The sequence below is a fragment of the Vollenhovia emeryi genome, unplaced genomic scaffold (genome assembly GCF_000949405.1).
Source record: "Vollenhovia emeryi isolate VEMERY1.0 unplaced genomic scaffold, V.emery_V1.0 DF939120.1, whole genome shotgun sequence".
NCBI lineage: Eukaryota > Metazoa > Arthropoda > Insecta > Hymenoptera > Formicidae > Vollenhovia > Vollenhovia emeryi.
This window is the reverse complement of record NW_011967246.1, coordinates 1,871,098-1,885,668: the sequence shown is the minus strand read 5'-3', so window position 1 is coordinate 1,885,668 and position 14,571 is coordinate 1,871,098. Positions and strand designations below refer to the sequence as shown.

At 40.2% G+C, this 14,571-nt stretch overlaps 3 protein-coding genes across 3 annotated transcripts in view; all 3 read right to left on the bottom strand.

Annotated features, from left to right (window-relative positions):
- The window catches only part of LOC105570711, a 5,137-nt gene extending 1,908 nt beyond the window's left edge, over positions 1 to 3,229 (bottom strand). Inside the window, exons 1-3 of the mRNA XM_012028148.1 lie at positions 3,001 to 3,229; positions 1,493 to 1,720; positions 943 to 1,127 (exon numbers count right to left, since the gene is read on the bottom strand). Of these exons, the coding sequence (XP_011883538.1) occupies positions 943 to 1,127; positions 1,493 to 1,720; positions 3,001 to 3,229 (642 nt within the window). The remainder of the gene's footprint in view (positions 1 to 942; positions 1,128 to 1,492; positions 1,721 to 3,000) is intronic.
- Positions 3,230 to 5,123: 1,894 nt separating this feature from the next.
- Positions 5,124 to 8,812, bottom strand: LOC105570535 (peritrophin-44-like). Its single transcript, XM_012027812.1, has 4 exons — positions 8,628 to 8,812; positions 6,977 to 7,291; positions 6,384 to 6,780; positions 5,124 to 5,856 (listed from the first exon to the last, which is right to left on the bottom strand). Exons 1-4 carry the CDS (start codon positions 8,662 to 8,664, stop codon positions 5,736 to 5,738), a joined length of 870 nt encoding a protein of 289 aa, XP_011883202.1. The 5' UTR covers positions 8,665 to 8,812; the 3' UTR covers positions 5,124 to 5,735.
- A 1,653-nt stretch (positions 8,813 to 10,465) lies between these two features.
- LOC105570710 (sodium/potassium-transporting ATPase subunit alpha-like) overlaps positions 10,466 to 14,571 on the bottom strand; it is a 5,988-nt gene continuing 1,882 nt past the window's right edge. Inside the window, exons 3-9 of the mRNA XM_012028147.1 lie at positions 14,340 to 14,468; positions 13,717 to 14,123; positions 13,043 to 13,312; positions 12,454 to 12,768; positions 11,664 to 12,087; positions 11,167 to 11,455; positions 10,466 to 11,047 (exon numbers count right to left, since the gene is read on the bottom strand). Coding sequence (XP_011883537.1) covers positions 10,477 to 11,047; positions 11,167 to 11,455; positions 11,664 to 12,087; positions 12,454 to 12,768; positions 13,043 to 13,312; positions 13,717 to 14,123; positions 14,340 to 14,468 — 2,405 coding nt within the window. The 3' untranslated portion in view covers positions 10,466 to 10,476. The remainder of the gene's footprint in view (positions 11,048 to 11,166; positions 11,456 to 11,663; positions 12,088 to 12,453; positions 12,769 to 13,042; positions 13,313 to 13,716; positions 14,124 to 14,339; positions 14,469 to 14,571) is intronic.

Genomic DNA, 14,571 nt, shown 5'->3' with positions numbered 1-14,571 from the left:
AGAATTAGACAGGAGCGTCTAATTCTGTATTCTCATTTTTTACAACTTTTGATTTTTAATTCTTTCAGCGTCTAGTAAAGTTAGAAGACAAAGGTTGTAGAAAATGGGAATATAAAATTAGATAGGAGCATCTAATTTTTTATTCCCATTTTTTACAACCTTTGACTTCTAATGTTACTAGATGCTAAAAGAATTAGAGATCAAAAGCTGTAAAAATGGGGATTAAAAAGTAGACTGTCCCGTCTAATTTTCTATTCCCATTTCTTACAGCTTTTGATTTCTAATTCTTTTAGCGTCTAGTAAAGTTAGAAGTCAAAAGTTGTGAAAAATGGTAATAGAAAAGTAGACGGGAACGTCTAATTCTTTATTCCCATTGTTTACACTTGTAATGTTTTTCTCCAATCGTGTTTTAACGTAGTTTTACAAGAAGAAGTTTACTTAATAAAGCACGCTGTTAGAATTTGATCGAAGAACCGCGTATTGTAACATCGTCCACTGAAGAGTAGGATTTCACTGCCCGTGTCTCATGAATTATGTCCGCTAAGGCCTCCTACGTTCAAATTCCAACAGAATTGCATCGTTAAACTCCCGTTAATTGCAAGGAAATATTTCAGACCCACCTGAGAATCTGTAATTGTAATTGGGAGAAAGTACACGCGTTATAGGGTGTATTAGAAGCGCGTACTTTCTCTCAATTAAAGATTTAAATATTCTGGGAAATTTTAACTTTTGTTACAATTCCGAATTCGAGATTCCTCTAAACTCCTCCGTCCAGGCGACTCCGGAATTAGGCCGTGAAATTCGTTACGTATTCGCGCGCGGTGCAAAAGTGTAAAGAGACTTCGCACTGAGAATTTGTTCGGCGTGAAATAACTTCGTTGCTAACCGCGCGCGTCGCAATCGACGAACAAAACAGAGAAATCCTTTCCTAAGCTTTCTCACCTCGCGACCCGCGCTATCCGGCCACACGCAAGTGCCGCTGTATTCGTCGAAATGCAGTCCGGTGGTGCAGGTGATTTCGATCGCCTCTCCGTCGATGCAGTTGTAAAAGACATTGCACACTGTCGGATCAGGATGCGCGAAGAAGCCGTTTCGTCTCGGACACTTCTTCGTCGGCTGTGGAGGTTCTATCGACGAGGACGATCGATCAAACGGCATCATTAACTACATTCAGTACTTAAAATATATGTAAGTTGTGTAAAATATATAAAACGTGGCTTTACATTTCCACAGATACAAATATGTGGATGAAAATATCTGATTTTTGTACGTCTAATCGTGTAAATTTAGAAAAGTATAATATAATTTGTGCCAGCACGTGGTGGAACTTTAAATTTCATCTGTGATCGCCAACGCAGCTAATGTTATTAGAGAGATATTGTGCGAGAGAAAATTGTTAAATTAGAAATGGCGAAACTTGACGCCAGGAACGGACGCGTTTATTTTTTACAATATTTCCTCGCGAAATGCCGCTGGTGTTTTATCGTCTTACGTAATTCCAGACGGTCGCCGCAGTCGACGTTGAAGACGTGGTCGCACTTGTTGACCTTGCGATTCAAGGGATCGAACACGAGACCGTCCGGGCACAGCTTCTCCGCGGCCGCGCCGTCGTTGCATTCGTAATACTTGTCGCATTGCCTGCTGTCCTCGTATTGGCCGTCCTTGTTCGGGCAATTGAACGCGGCGTCTGAAATGTTGCCGAGGATAATACCAACGCGGTCTTACCGCAGGCGGAAATCGACCTGGCGCTTCCGGTAGACGGAGGTGGTCGAACCCGCTCGACCTGCCGTCGAATTCTCGGATCGGCATTATTTCGTCGCTTCTTACGTAATTTCGTCCTGGCCGCGCGCCGACCGTACTTATGCAACTCGCCGAACGAGAAAACTGACATTTACGATTTAGAAAGTTCGCTCTCGCACTGTCTCCGCGCTAATTCTAACGGACCGAGCCCGAGAGCTACTCTCTTTCGCACTTTCCTCCTTCACCCTCGTTGCAATTCTCTTGGTCGATAAATAATTCTGATATCAAGCAATTTATGATTATCCAGCATTAGCTAATGTTTCAGTAACAATCTCACAATTTTATTGCCGACAACCAGTGATAAACAGTTTATTAAGATTTCCAACATGAAATCATTCTGCAATAAAGTTTCGTACGACTGCTGTAAAAATTATAAAGTTATACAGAAACGTACAGATATTGTAGCATACTCTCTAAAAACCAATCAGTGAAGTATCACTGAAAACAGTATTCGAAGAAAAATCAATGCTAATTTTGCAATGTTTGCACATGTTTGTCTTACAACGTTAACTGAAATATTCTTAATTTTTTTACCTTTAATTAACAAGATCAATTTTAATAATAAAGAAGACCCGTGTGTGCATTTGCAAAATAAATATGTCATGGAACAATAAGAGAGAAACTTATTCGAAGGTTAATTTAGAGATCGGAGCACGCAACCATACGAAGTATTCAATATATTTTTTCACAAAATTATCAATAAAAAAATTTCCGGATGCTATTACACTTGAATGTGTCATAAAATAGAATACATAAACTTACATTTATATAAGTTACTCTTGTCCCAATATAGTAAGTCAATCTTTTTTAATTCGGTAGAGGAGAATAAGAATTATTGATTTTACTTTGATATTGTCTTAGTTTTACACTAAATGAGGTTGTGAGAAACATAAATGCGTCGAGAATATTTTTTCTCTCGGTAACAGAAATCCTTTCTGAGGGTGCATAAATTTAGTTAAAGCAGATCACATTATATGTCGACATCATCGACGTCTGATAATTAATTTTTCAAGAATGACAGTAATTAATTTTGACATTGCAAGAGCGCGTTCTCAAGGATTTTTAACAATGCGAGAACCACTACTACTTTCGGCGATACTCTGGAACGTCCCCTTTGACAAATCACGAGCAATACTCACGTGTCAGCGCGATTGCGCCTAGCAGCGTGACGATCCCGGCCGTGAACATTCTTCCGTTTGCTTGTGCCTTCTTTGGCCGGATAGCCGCGGGATGATCCTAGATCGCACTTGGGTTCACTGAAACGGACGGGAGCTAAAGTTAGGCTATTTAATTTTTTGATCCCTCTTTGAACTGGCCCGAGGTCGCCCTCGCGAAACTGCGACTCTTCGGCCACTTGCCGGCCGGGTATACCCCGCGGACCCCCACTATATCGCCACACGCAAATCCCACTTTCGCCGTCACTTTTCATCGATGGACACTCGCCGAGAATGAAGATTGAGGAGACAGGAGAAGGAAAGAGAAAGAGAGCTAAAGAAAGAGAGGAGACTTTTACTCTCCTCTCTCCTCTCGGCGCTCTCACTCCGACGTCCTTCGTCCTGTTTTTCTTTGATGAGAACGATGCAAATCGCAATCGCGCTGCCTCGCGACGACAATTATGTGCAAATGCCAGGAAATTTCGTCAATATTTTAATTATACCGCTTCTTTCCCGTCTGAGAAGATCTCGTTAATTTTTTCAAGACGGATAGGCAGGATAAAATTCACTGCTCTCTGATAACAATTGATATAATTGAGCAAATAGAATCACGTGAGAAGTGAATTTCAAAATTATTAATTACATAATTAAGATAAAGAACACGCGATAAAAATAATATATGATATATAAAAAGAGAAAAGTAATAGGAAAAAGAGAAATTTGCATTTCTTTAAATATAATATTGTAATAAATATTCGAAAGTTGGACAAATCAAGAGCTCAAGATGAAGAGGATGAATGTTGTAAAAATCTAAGAAAGCGTCAATGTCGTGGAGAATCGTTTGCCCGCATTTCTAAGCGAATGATTTCAAACGACGGATAGCAAATTACGCATCACTGACTGCCAGGAAACGACAACTTTTTCGCGAGGCTTTCTTCTCTTAACTGTCGTTTAACATTCACCTTCGCTCTCGCTTCGATTGTTCTGAAAAACTGATTTCTGTGACAATGTTAGTGTTCGTTATATTCGCCTACTCTGTAAATTCTGTAAAATATTAAAATAAATCTGAGACACAATTCTCTATATCGTCAACTATTAAACTAAAACACGTGAAATTTTAGATTAAAAAATTTATTTAATAGATAATTGATGGAAACGTCAATATTTTTTCTGTCTCACGGGGAATGATCTGAAAATAGATTGAAAAGTATGAGGTCGTGAAATAATATTGAAATATATACTGCGTCCTGATTCTTGTGTATTACTTGTTTTAATGGAAAACAGAATTTTATACGCTAGTCTTTTGCACAACTTAAAATATTTTTAAAACTCTATTGCAAAATATGAAGTAAACAAGATTATAGAAAACATCAGAAACATATGAATTTAATGAATTGCTTGTCTAAATGTGTTGTAATCTTTTACCGTTGCTCATTACCTTAAAATTGAATAATAAAATTGAAACTACTTTAAAAAGTAATGCACTTCTTACCGATCTGATCATATCAATTAGAAGTATGACATATGTGCTTACTTTAATCATTCAGATAATATGCCACGATCTTTATAGATGGAATATACATCGCCATAACACGACGCTTCATTGCAGCCAATGTTGAGTCAATTGCAATTGTTTTTCTTCGTCATGCACAACGATGCTTTTCCCGTTTCGCTCTCACTCTCGCTTCGTCTTCCGATGCTTTTTCCGCGGGAAAGTGAGAATTGTAATATTCAATACGTAGTTTATTGACCTTAAGTTAGTTTTATTCTAATCACCTTTGCCGGTCAAGCAAACAAATTTTATTACAAGTAAATAGAGAAATGCGGTCGATCTTTATGGTCTAATAATATATTAATTTTTTTCTGTGTAAATTATACACATAAATCTCGTTGGAATAATAAATCCACATAATTGGATCGCTGATCAGTTTAACAATTCTGTTATTAGGCATCTTTTAAATGACTGCAAAGTATTCATTGAAAACTAACGCTTCAGCCAGAGCTCGAACCTGGACTTTTCTTCAATTCGTGACGCGAGCATTTTTATCAATTCAACCATTGAAGCACATGTAGTCATACATTTTTATTTATCAGAAATAAATTACAAACTTCAATTTATTAATTAATTGAATATGTTTTATTACGTTTTGTTATTTTATATACATACATATATGTTTGATTACATTATATATTTGTTGTTTGTTATACTTAATATTACGATTCATAGACATTTTCGCCGTCTCATCTGTGCAGTTCTGCTCGATACTGATGTTCTAACAATGCTCCCTCTCTTTGGCTTACGTAAAATGATCTTCGTCCCACGATTCTCAGGCTTACGAAAGCATTACGTTAGAGCTGGATTTCGGGAATGTTCTCCATGCATGAAATGCGAGGAATGTCGCTCGATATCAAACTTTCACCGCTCACGTAAATTTAAGACGCGATCTGAATTTATTTCGGAAGAGTTCCGATCTTATGGAAATCTCGCCAATTTTGCGAGAAACTAAAGTCATTGTTGTTTAAATAAAAACGCCGAAGGTGTCAGTATCGTTGTTAGAAATTAAATAATTTTTCCCTGGAATTAGTAGCTTTTTTTCTAAACTGTTTAAAGTCAAATTCACAATTTATCTGTCAAAGCAAATTATCTCGAAGACAGGATTTACGACGCAATACATTTTGAAAGGCACGTGTGTTTGTAATAAAGATAAGTTTATTATACAATAGAGCAGTTTAAAAGTAAAGACTTATAAAAACCTACACGCTTAATCTAAAGTCCTGAGCCTATACGGCCGGTCTGCTGCCTTTTCTTCTGCTTGGTCCACCGGTAGGCTTAGGTTTGGGCGGCGGATTCTCCAAGGCGTCCAATTGTTCGTCGGTCAGCTGATCCTTGTACCAGTCTTTGCTGTAATTAAGTTACTTGCTCCAGACATGTGTTGAATAAGAAATGAGAGGAGGAAGCAGCGTGAACTGTGTTTAACTTTAATCTTTCGATGGACGTAAGGGACGTAGCTCTAGAAATACATTTTCTTCTCTTTTAAGAAACTTCTGGCTTTGATTGTACACACTTCGTGTATACATCGTAATTTTAATTATAAATCTAAACTTTTTATCTTTTTTAATATGTTAGATTTGCAAATTCTTCAATGTTGGGAATTAATTATGATTTAATTTTTTCGCTTGAAGTTCGCACATATTTCTCGTTACTTATATCAATTTTGTCAACTCGTTATTACTTGTAAAGAACTAGGTAGAGCAAAAAAATCTGCATTATTTTTAAATAAAAAAGAGGAAAATGTTTGTGTCTCGAAAAGTTTGCACCGGATTTTAGCCGGTTTCGTATTTTCAAAATCACACGTCATCGGTACGTAGAATCATTTGTTTCCATGCTGCCTCGTGAGAAAAACAGGTTTCGCCATATATAATTCGTACCATTCGGGTATTTTTCTGGCCCAGTCGCACTTTCCGGTGCGCTCGTCGAACGCCTGGCCGAGCTTGCATCCGCTTCGCCTCGGTACCTCACCGTTGACGCACACGTAAAAGTACTGGCAGTCCTCGGTGTCGGGATAACGCGGATGCGTCGCGGCCACGGAGTCGTCGACCTTCGGGCAGGTGAAGTTGAAGAGCTCGCGGGAACCGCAGCCCTTCTTCTGCGCCTCATCCGGCCAGTTGCAGATGCCGGTCTTCTCGGAGAAGACCAGGCCATCCGGACAGGTAATCATGTTGAACTTGCCCTCCACACAGTAGTAGAAGGTGTTACAGTTTCTCGGATCCTCATGGGCGAAGTAGCCGTGCATGCGGGGACAGTGCGGTGACGGTTGCGGCTTTTCTACGAAAGGAGCAGTTACATAAAGATCGAGCAACTGAAAAGTAAAATCTTATATAGTAAGAGCTTACTACGTAAAATAAATTTGTGAAATCCCCGAAAGAACTCACACGCGTTTAACATTGAGTGATTTCAATAATATTGCCGGAAGCACTTTGTCGATTTTGTTGCATAATACAAACAGAAACGGCTCGCTTACGTAGCTTGGGTCTCTTCGAGCAATCGATGCCGAACGGCAAATCGCACTTCTCGTGCTGCGGACTGAAATCGTTGAAGACCAGGCCGTCGGGGCACAATTTCTCCGTTATTTTGCTGTCTCGACAGTCGTAGTACTTGTCGCATTGCTCCGCGTCCGGGAAGTATCCGTTGGGCTCCGGACACTGGTCCTGGAGCTCGTCGTCGTCCTCGTATTCCTCCTCCGGCTCCTGTTTCTTCGGCGCTGACGTGGCCGCAGCGACCTTCCGGCGGCTTTGCTCGGCAGCCTCTTGCTTCCTCGTCAAAGCGGTGATAGTTCCTGTGACAGATTGTTATATTAATATATATAATATACACGAGAGATTATACATTGACAAGGACAAAAAGGAATGTAACCAAATTTCTTCAGCATTTTTGAGTCTGACCGTGTGTTGATATTATTTTATATGCGTATTACCGCCAGCGCTGGACTCTTATTGCCATTTATATTTATTTTCGATTATTATCCACGGCTTACCATTGCTTATTTATTATTTTATATCTTTATATCAGAGTTGAATCATCAGAAATACACCAATGCACTTTATATTTGTTTAACATGTCAGTCTCTGTTGTAATTGAGAAATTTTGGGGGGGAAAAATTATCAGATAACTATAGGAATATATGAAATTTGTAATTTCTTAGTTTTCTTGCCAATCTTTATAGATTTTTTTAGCTCGAAATCTTGGAATTTGTCCGGATTGCTCCGCGTCGCGAGTTGTTCAGCGGGAAACAAAGCGAAATAAAGAAAGAAAACGAGGGAAGACGAGAGTGAACGTGTCAAGGCAGAGGGTCGACTGGTCTCTCGGTATGTTTTTCAAGGCGGCACACGTCGTCTACGTCCCTGAAGATATGCCGGTCGACCTCGCGAGCGCGAGCGAAGAAAGTGAGAAAGTGGCCGAGCTCCCGTACACTCGGTCGGTCGGTCGTCCAGAACCTAAATGTCGCTTAATCGATTCGGTCTCGCAGCTTTCAAGCGCGTTATTAGTAGACTTCGACCCTGGTATAAACAGTTTAACCGGACAAGTAGATACAGACGATCTTGGCCAGACGCGTCAACTCCCGAAAAAGAAATTCTTTTTCCCGATTATTATTTTTTAACTTAAAAGCTTCTAATTACTTCAACTCGCCTGTTACAACCAATACGGAAAATAAAAAAACAGGAAAGAAAATAAAAATTGAACACAAATAGAATTAAACGTATAATAAAAGTAAAAATACAATTTTTTCTATCGTGCACGTATCTCGTAGAGAAATGAAAGATCAATATCTTTCGTTTCATTCGTCTTATATATTGTAATTATATAAACCAAGTGCCCAAGTAAATTTATAAACACGCGATAACAACACACTCGATAAGTTTTTCTCGGCGCATTTGTCTTACACGTGGCAAATATTGAAAAGTATTCACTTTTTCAACACTACAAATTTCGTATCCATTTGAAGCCGCCAAACAGAAAAGATAAAACCATTCTGCAACGCAGGGATAAGCCGATTCTATCATAGCAACGTGCGAAAGGAACATTTCAAAAAGGAAATTAATTCATACTTTGCTTCGTATCTCGTATTAGTCAATTTTCGTTTTCAACCGATAGAGACCGCGGTAGAAGCTCACCGAAACAGATCAGGAGAAGGAGGGCTTCCGTCTTCATCCTGACGAAGGATGGCGCCGATTGAGTAGGAGAGAGAAAGAGTGACGTCACTAGGTATAGTGATCCAGTCGTAGTAACGCGGTCGTATCGATGACTAGAGACTACCGGGCCCCTTCAAACGTCGGGGTCTTATATGCGGCCCCCACTTCACCCGAGGTTACAACACTTGGTGTTCACGTAGTGTCTACGGGGAGAAAACCGACAATCTTCCATGTACACACGTATACACGTAGGCACAGTGACATGCACGTAATGAATTTCAGATGCATTAATTTTCAGTTCTGAAATTGCATATAAAATTGCATGCATTAGCGTGCGAGCTGTGCTAGAATCGCCCGATAAAACTTTCGCCGTGCACTTGTCGTTCTATACGTTTGCCTACACACACACATTTACTGACTTTTGCATATAAATAATAACACGTTTTCCCCAAAATTATTTCAAACCGGTGCAAATGCTGTCGGCAAAATCTGTGTCGGTAATTTTAACATGAGCTTCAATGCATATATTGCGCGTATATATTTGTATATTATATCAAAAAAGAGAGAGGCTTGCGTTTTGTACTGTGTCGAGCCCGACAGAGTACGGTACTCTTCTTCGCGCTCGAGTACTCGACGCCATTCGCGAAATTCACTTACTGGTGCTAACGGGTCTTACAATCAATCAGGCTGATCGCCCAAGTACCGTTACACCCCTACGTTTGTTAGAAAGAACGTGCCTAAATCCCTCTCTCTATTATTCACTTCGATATGTGGCGATCAAACGAAAAACCAACAATGTTTTGTTTGATTTTGAACCCGGGTCTTCGGATTACCAGATCAGCGCACAATCCTCTGCGCCACGATCGCCACAATTTGCAGTATATTATATAATTAATCTTATAATTATTTTCATGGAACGCTTGTAATTATTTTTGCGTTCTATACAATTATTCGTATGTCATGTATGAGAATTGGTACTGAAATGTCCTTCTAAATTAAATTATAATAATTGTGAGGTTCGAAGCTCAATTTTTAAAGAGGTATAAAACTCGGACGACGTGCGCTCCGAAAGCAACGCACAATCTCGCGAAAATCAAGATTTTCTGGCCAACCTTTATTTACCTGCCAGATATTTTTAGCACACTAAAGCCTCCCACCCACCGAGAAAACAACGTGAAATTCCTGTTTCTTCCCTTAATGTTTCCAGTTTTCATCTTTACGCATTGTTACCTGCTGCGTAAAAATTCCGAAACGTGATAATATTGCTTAGTCAATATAATAACTGTTTTGTATTAAGTTCCATTTAAAAAGAATACATATTATTTTTTCTAAATCTTTAACTAACACAATTCACAAAATTATAATGTGCATCGTGCTCATTAATTTATATTTTTACTTTGTTAATCTTAGGATAACCGTGATATTAATATTAATATAATAATAACAATTTACGAAATAACTTTCTAAAAATATATAAAGTAAACTCTTATACTTTTTATCTCTAAATGTTAAAAGAATATTGAAGCATGTTCTTGTGCTTTAGCACCTAACAGTAAGATTCGAATGACACAATCCATTCAATTGTTTAGCACATATTCCAGGATATATTTGCGGTAATTTATTTAGAAAAGTGAAGGGCTCTTCGCAGCATGATCTCAAAGAGTCACGACTGGATAGAAAGCCGTTAAAGGTCGTTATTTACGAAACAATTTTTGTTGCATCTTGATGCAATGTTTAAGAATGCAACGTGAACACATCTCTTCAACAACATAAATAGATATTCTCTACAAGTTATTATTCAGTTTAAGAGACTTCTCTTCAACGATCTCACCTAGTACGAAGTTTCTCTGTCCCACCAGCCACCCGGGTTTCTTCTGACCCACCGTTTCCTCAACTCTTCGTAAATTAATATCACGATGGCGTACGGCACTCCGAGCAGCCACCACTCCGGCTTCAAGGGATACGTCTTCAGGATGCGGTCCATGTAGGGCGCATAGCAGACTACACAGGCCAGAGCGATTTCAAGGAGCAGACCCAGATTCAGGGCCCAGTTACCCATACCCTGGCGTAGTAGCGAGTTGCGCCGGGTCTTGCAGACCATTGCATCCGCCAATTGAGCGATCACGATGCTGACAAAGAAGGCGGTGTGGCAGGTGTACTCTAGGATCTTGCGCTGCTCGTAGGTCCATTCCTGGCCGAAACTGTCCTCCAGGTCGTTCACTGCCGAGCAGTCCCACTGTGACCTCAGACCTAACAGTCGTTTAGGCAGGAAACCGTGCTCTGCCATCACCACGAAATACGTGAAGAAGCCCGCGCACGCTTCGATCACGCCGATCTGACCGTACGCCATGAAGATCAGCCGCCGGCTGACTAAATGATCACTCTGGGGTATCCTGGGTTTCCTGAGAGATTAAATATAGAAAATAGAAAAGTATGCGCAAAGATAAGATTAAACTTTGTTTCTCATAATGTAGCCTTCACGATTCTGTGTGACATGTGGGAAGCTTTGAATATTTCATACCTCAACATTATATCGGACTCGGACTTCTCGTAAGCCAAGGAGACCGCCGGCCACATATCCGTTCCCAGATCGATGCATAAGATGCAAATCACGCCGAGTGGCAGCGGAATTCCGAGAACAACGAACGCCAAGAAGGGCGTTATTTCCGGCACGTTGCTGGCCAGAGTATACGCGATGCTCGACTTGAGATTGTCGAATATCCGCCGGCCCTCCTCGATGCCCGTCACTATCGACGCAAAATTGTCGTCCAGCAGTATTAAATCCGCCACCTGCTTGCTCACATCGGATCCTGGCCAATCACAATTAGAACTATAGTCCGTCGTGTCAGCGATTATGCACTTGAATTAAAGAATTTAATCACACGAGAAAATTCAAATCCTTCCCGATATCTCTACCTTAAGCAACATGTATACTCGGATGTATCTTTTAGAAACTTCGCCATCGATTCAGATTTTTCTCTACAACAATGTTTTCGTGGAAAAATTCCAGTGTACCACCTGTAACACCCATAGCGATGCCGATGTCGGCCTTCTTCAGGGCTGGAGAGTCGTTGACGCCGTCGCCGGTAACCGCGGTGATCAGATGCAGCCGCTGGCAGCTCTCGACGATCTGCAGCTTTTGCACAGGCAACGTCCTGGCGAACACGATCTCCTGATATCGCCTGATGAGCTGGTCCAGTTGCTCCGGTGACAGATCGCGCAGCTGTGCACCCGTCACCACGATATGTCGTTTTCCGGCATCATTGTTGTAATTTTCATGGCCGTCGTTGTCAGTAATGATGCCGACGTACTTGGCGATCGCTTTGGCGGTGTCGGGATGATCACCGGTCACCATGATGACCTTGATACCGGCGCAACGACACTTGTACACAGTATCGGGAACAGTTGGCCGCGGTGGATCCATCATGGCTACCAGGCCGATCTATCGATTAAAAAAAGGATACATTTTGTTAATTTAGAAAACGGAAGAAAAATTAAAGGCCGATAATTGGATTTAAAATAATAAGAATCTAAAAAATACCGTTGCGGTATAGAAAAACATTGAATTCAAAAGCTCGGATAGAAAATTCAATCCTTGAGCGCCTGGGATGCTGAGAAATATTCCTGGTTCCAGAGATTAAGTTTCGTTACTTAAGAATTTTGAATCTCAGATTTTATTAAATTTTCTCTGCTGCAAAATTTTTATTTTACTATTTAAATAAAGACTTCAAACTCTTACAGTATCGTAGTAAAGAATTTATAGTTAATATTTGATAAATTTAGAGAAATAAAATACGGACTGAAATACCAGTCTCAAGTTTTCAAGAGGGAAATTTGGAGGATCGGCCTCGAAGTGATAGCCCACGGGGAAGTCCTTGTTTGAGAGTTCAAGATCGGCAAAGCCGAGGACGCGTTCTCCGTTGTTCGCCAGGATATAACAAGATTCCGTGTACGCTGTCCTTGTTTCTTCAGTCAAAGCCTTAGTCTCGCCACCGAACGCTACCGTCGAACAACGTTCGAGAACGCGTTCGGGAGCGCCCTTGAAGCACACGAAGTACTTGTCGCGAAATGAATGCACATTCGCTTGAAATTTGTCCGTCGAATTAAAAGGTATCTCCATTATCTGAACATCCATTTAAAAAGTTCTCTTGGTCAAGATATTGTTAATAAATTTTATTTTCTTGTTTCAATAATGCACACGAAGAATTAATTATCTTTCAAATTCAGACTAAACGTTTATTAAACTAAATAAGATTAGAAAGTGATGTAATTTATCAAATTAATTTAAAAATTTGAAGGTGATAATTTTCAATCCATTAAATTTACCAGTGACATGCTAAATTTAAAGTTAAATCTCTGTAATCTTTTGATCGGAGAATTTAATCAAGTTTCTTTACCTTGATATAGTCCTTTCTGTAAGAATTAGCTCCCCCTTTCACGAGGACCTCCATGCATCTCAGTAATGCCGCATCCGAGGCATCTCCCAGGATTTTTCGTTTGTTTAACGGCGGCAAGGGTTCGTCCTCGGGCATCGGCGCCCAATCGGCGCGATTGCAGAGACTCGCCACCCTCGCCAGATTTTCGAAACCCAGATTGCTGTCGTATTTTCGCCATGTGTCCGACGCCATCACCTCGCGCAACTGACCGTCGTACCACACGTGTCGTACCTAAAATCGCGAAACTTGAGAAGTGCAATTTACACAAAGAACAGTATCGTGTAGTTCTCTCAATCATTGCAAAAAATGCATCAAAGATGAATAATGAATAATACACACGTATAGATGTTAATAAACGTTTTATGAACCGTTTCATTGGAATATGTGCACGACATGAATCGTATGGAATAATAATTATTCTTCCATTATTTCACGTTATATTAATGAAAGAATAATTGATTATAATTATAACGAAATAAAAATTAAACTAAATATATGCATAAACGCACGTTTGTAACAGAATAACAAAAAAAAGAAGACGAAACGGTGCAAAAGGTGGAAGAAACTAAACAAACGGATCTAAGAATAACATATTTCTGCAGAAGACTTTCGCGAGAAGAGAAATGGAATCGTACAGTCATTTTATTTTGCGTGAGAGTGCCGGTCTTATCGCTGCAGATAACGGCGGTGCATCCCAACGTCTCGACTGCCTCGAGATTCTTCACCAGGCAATTCTTGCTGGCCATCTTCTTGGCGGTCAAGGTCAGGCTGACCGTCATCGTGGCGACAATGCCCTCCGGCACGTTGGCCACGATGATGCCGATCAGAAACACGACCGAGTCGATCCAATCGTGGCCCATCGCTACGGACATGGCGAAGAACGAAACGCCTAGAAAGATGGCCCAGCACGAGACCAGTTTCATGAAGCGATGCATCTCCCTGGAGAGAGGCGTAGGCTGGGTCGGCAATCTCGAAGTTAGCCTCGCCACTCTGCCCATCACTGTGTGATCACCGCAGGCCACTACGACACCCTTTCCGCTGCCTATTAAAAATTGTATTGAACACAATATTAATTACGGTGGATTTGCGCTTTTTAAAATGAAGAAGTAAAGTTGAAAATAATGAATTTTTAATTTGTTAAAAATTTTTTTAATTTTGTAAACTTAAACATTGCAGTACACCTCGAGTGTTTACGAGAAACAAATTTCTTGGATTACATAATTATAGGAAGATATTTTTATTCTCTTTAACGATGTACCTTCGACAACGTTTGTGGAAAAGAATGCCATGTTCTTCGCTTGAATAACACTTCCGGTTTGCGGGATATTAGCCGTTCGTACCAGTGGTATCGATTCGCCCGTAATCGATGCATTGTCGACCTTCAAACCTTTGTAAAAAAACTATTTTTTATGTGATTTTGTTAAATACAAGTTGAATTTTATTAACACTTTCGCTACAATGCAAGTTGGATGAAAGCGTGATAGAAGTAT

Coding starts and splice junctions, on each gene's coding strand:
- LOC105570535 (XM_012027812.1), bottom strand. CDS start 8,664: ATGAAGACGGAAGCCCTCCTTCTCCTGATCTGTTTCG. Junction 7,292..8,627: donor CCTTCTCCTGATCTGTTTCG/GTGAGCTTCTAC, acceptor AATCTGTCACAG/GAACTATCACCGCTTTGACG. Junction 5,857..6,383: donor GCCAGAAAAATACCCGAATG/GTACGAATTATA, acceptor ACTTAATTACAG/CAAAGACTGGTACAAGGATC.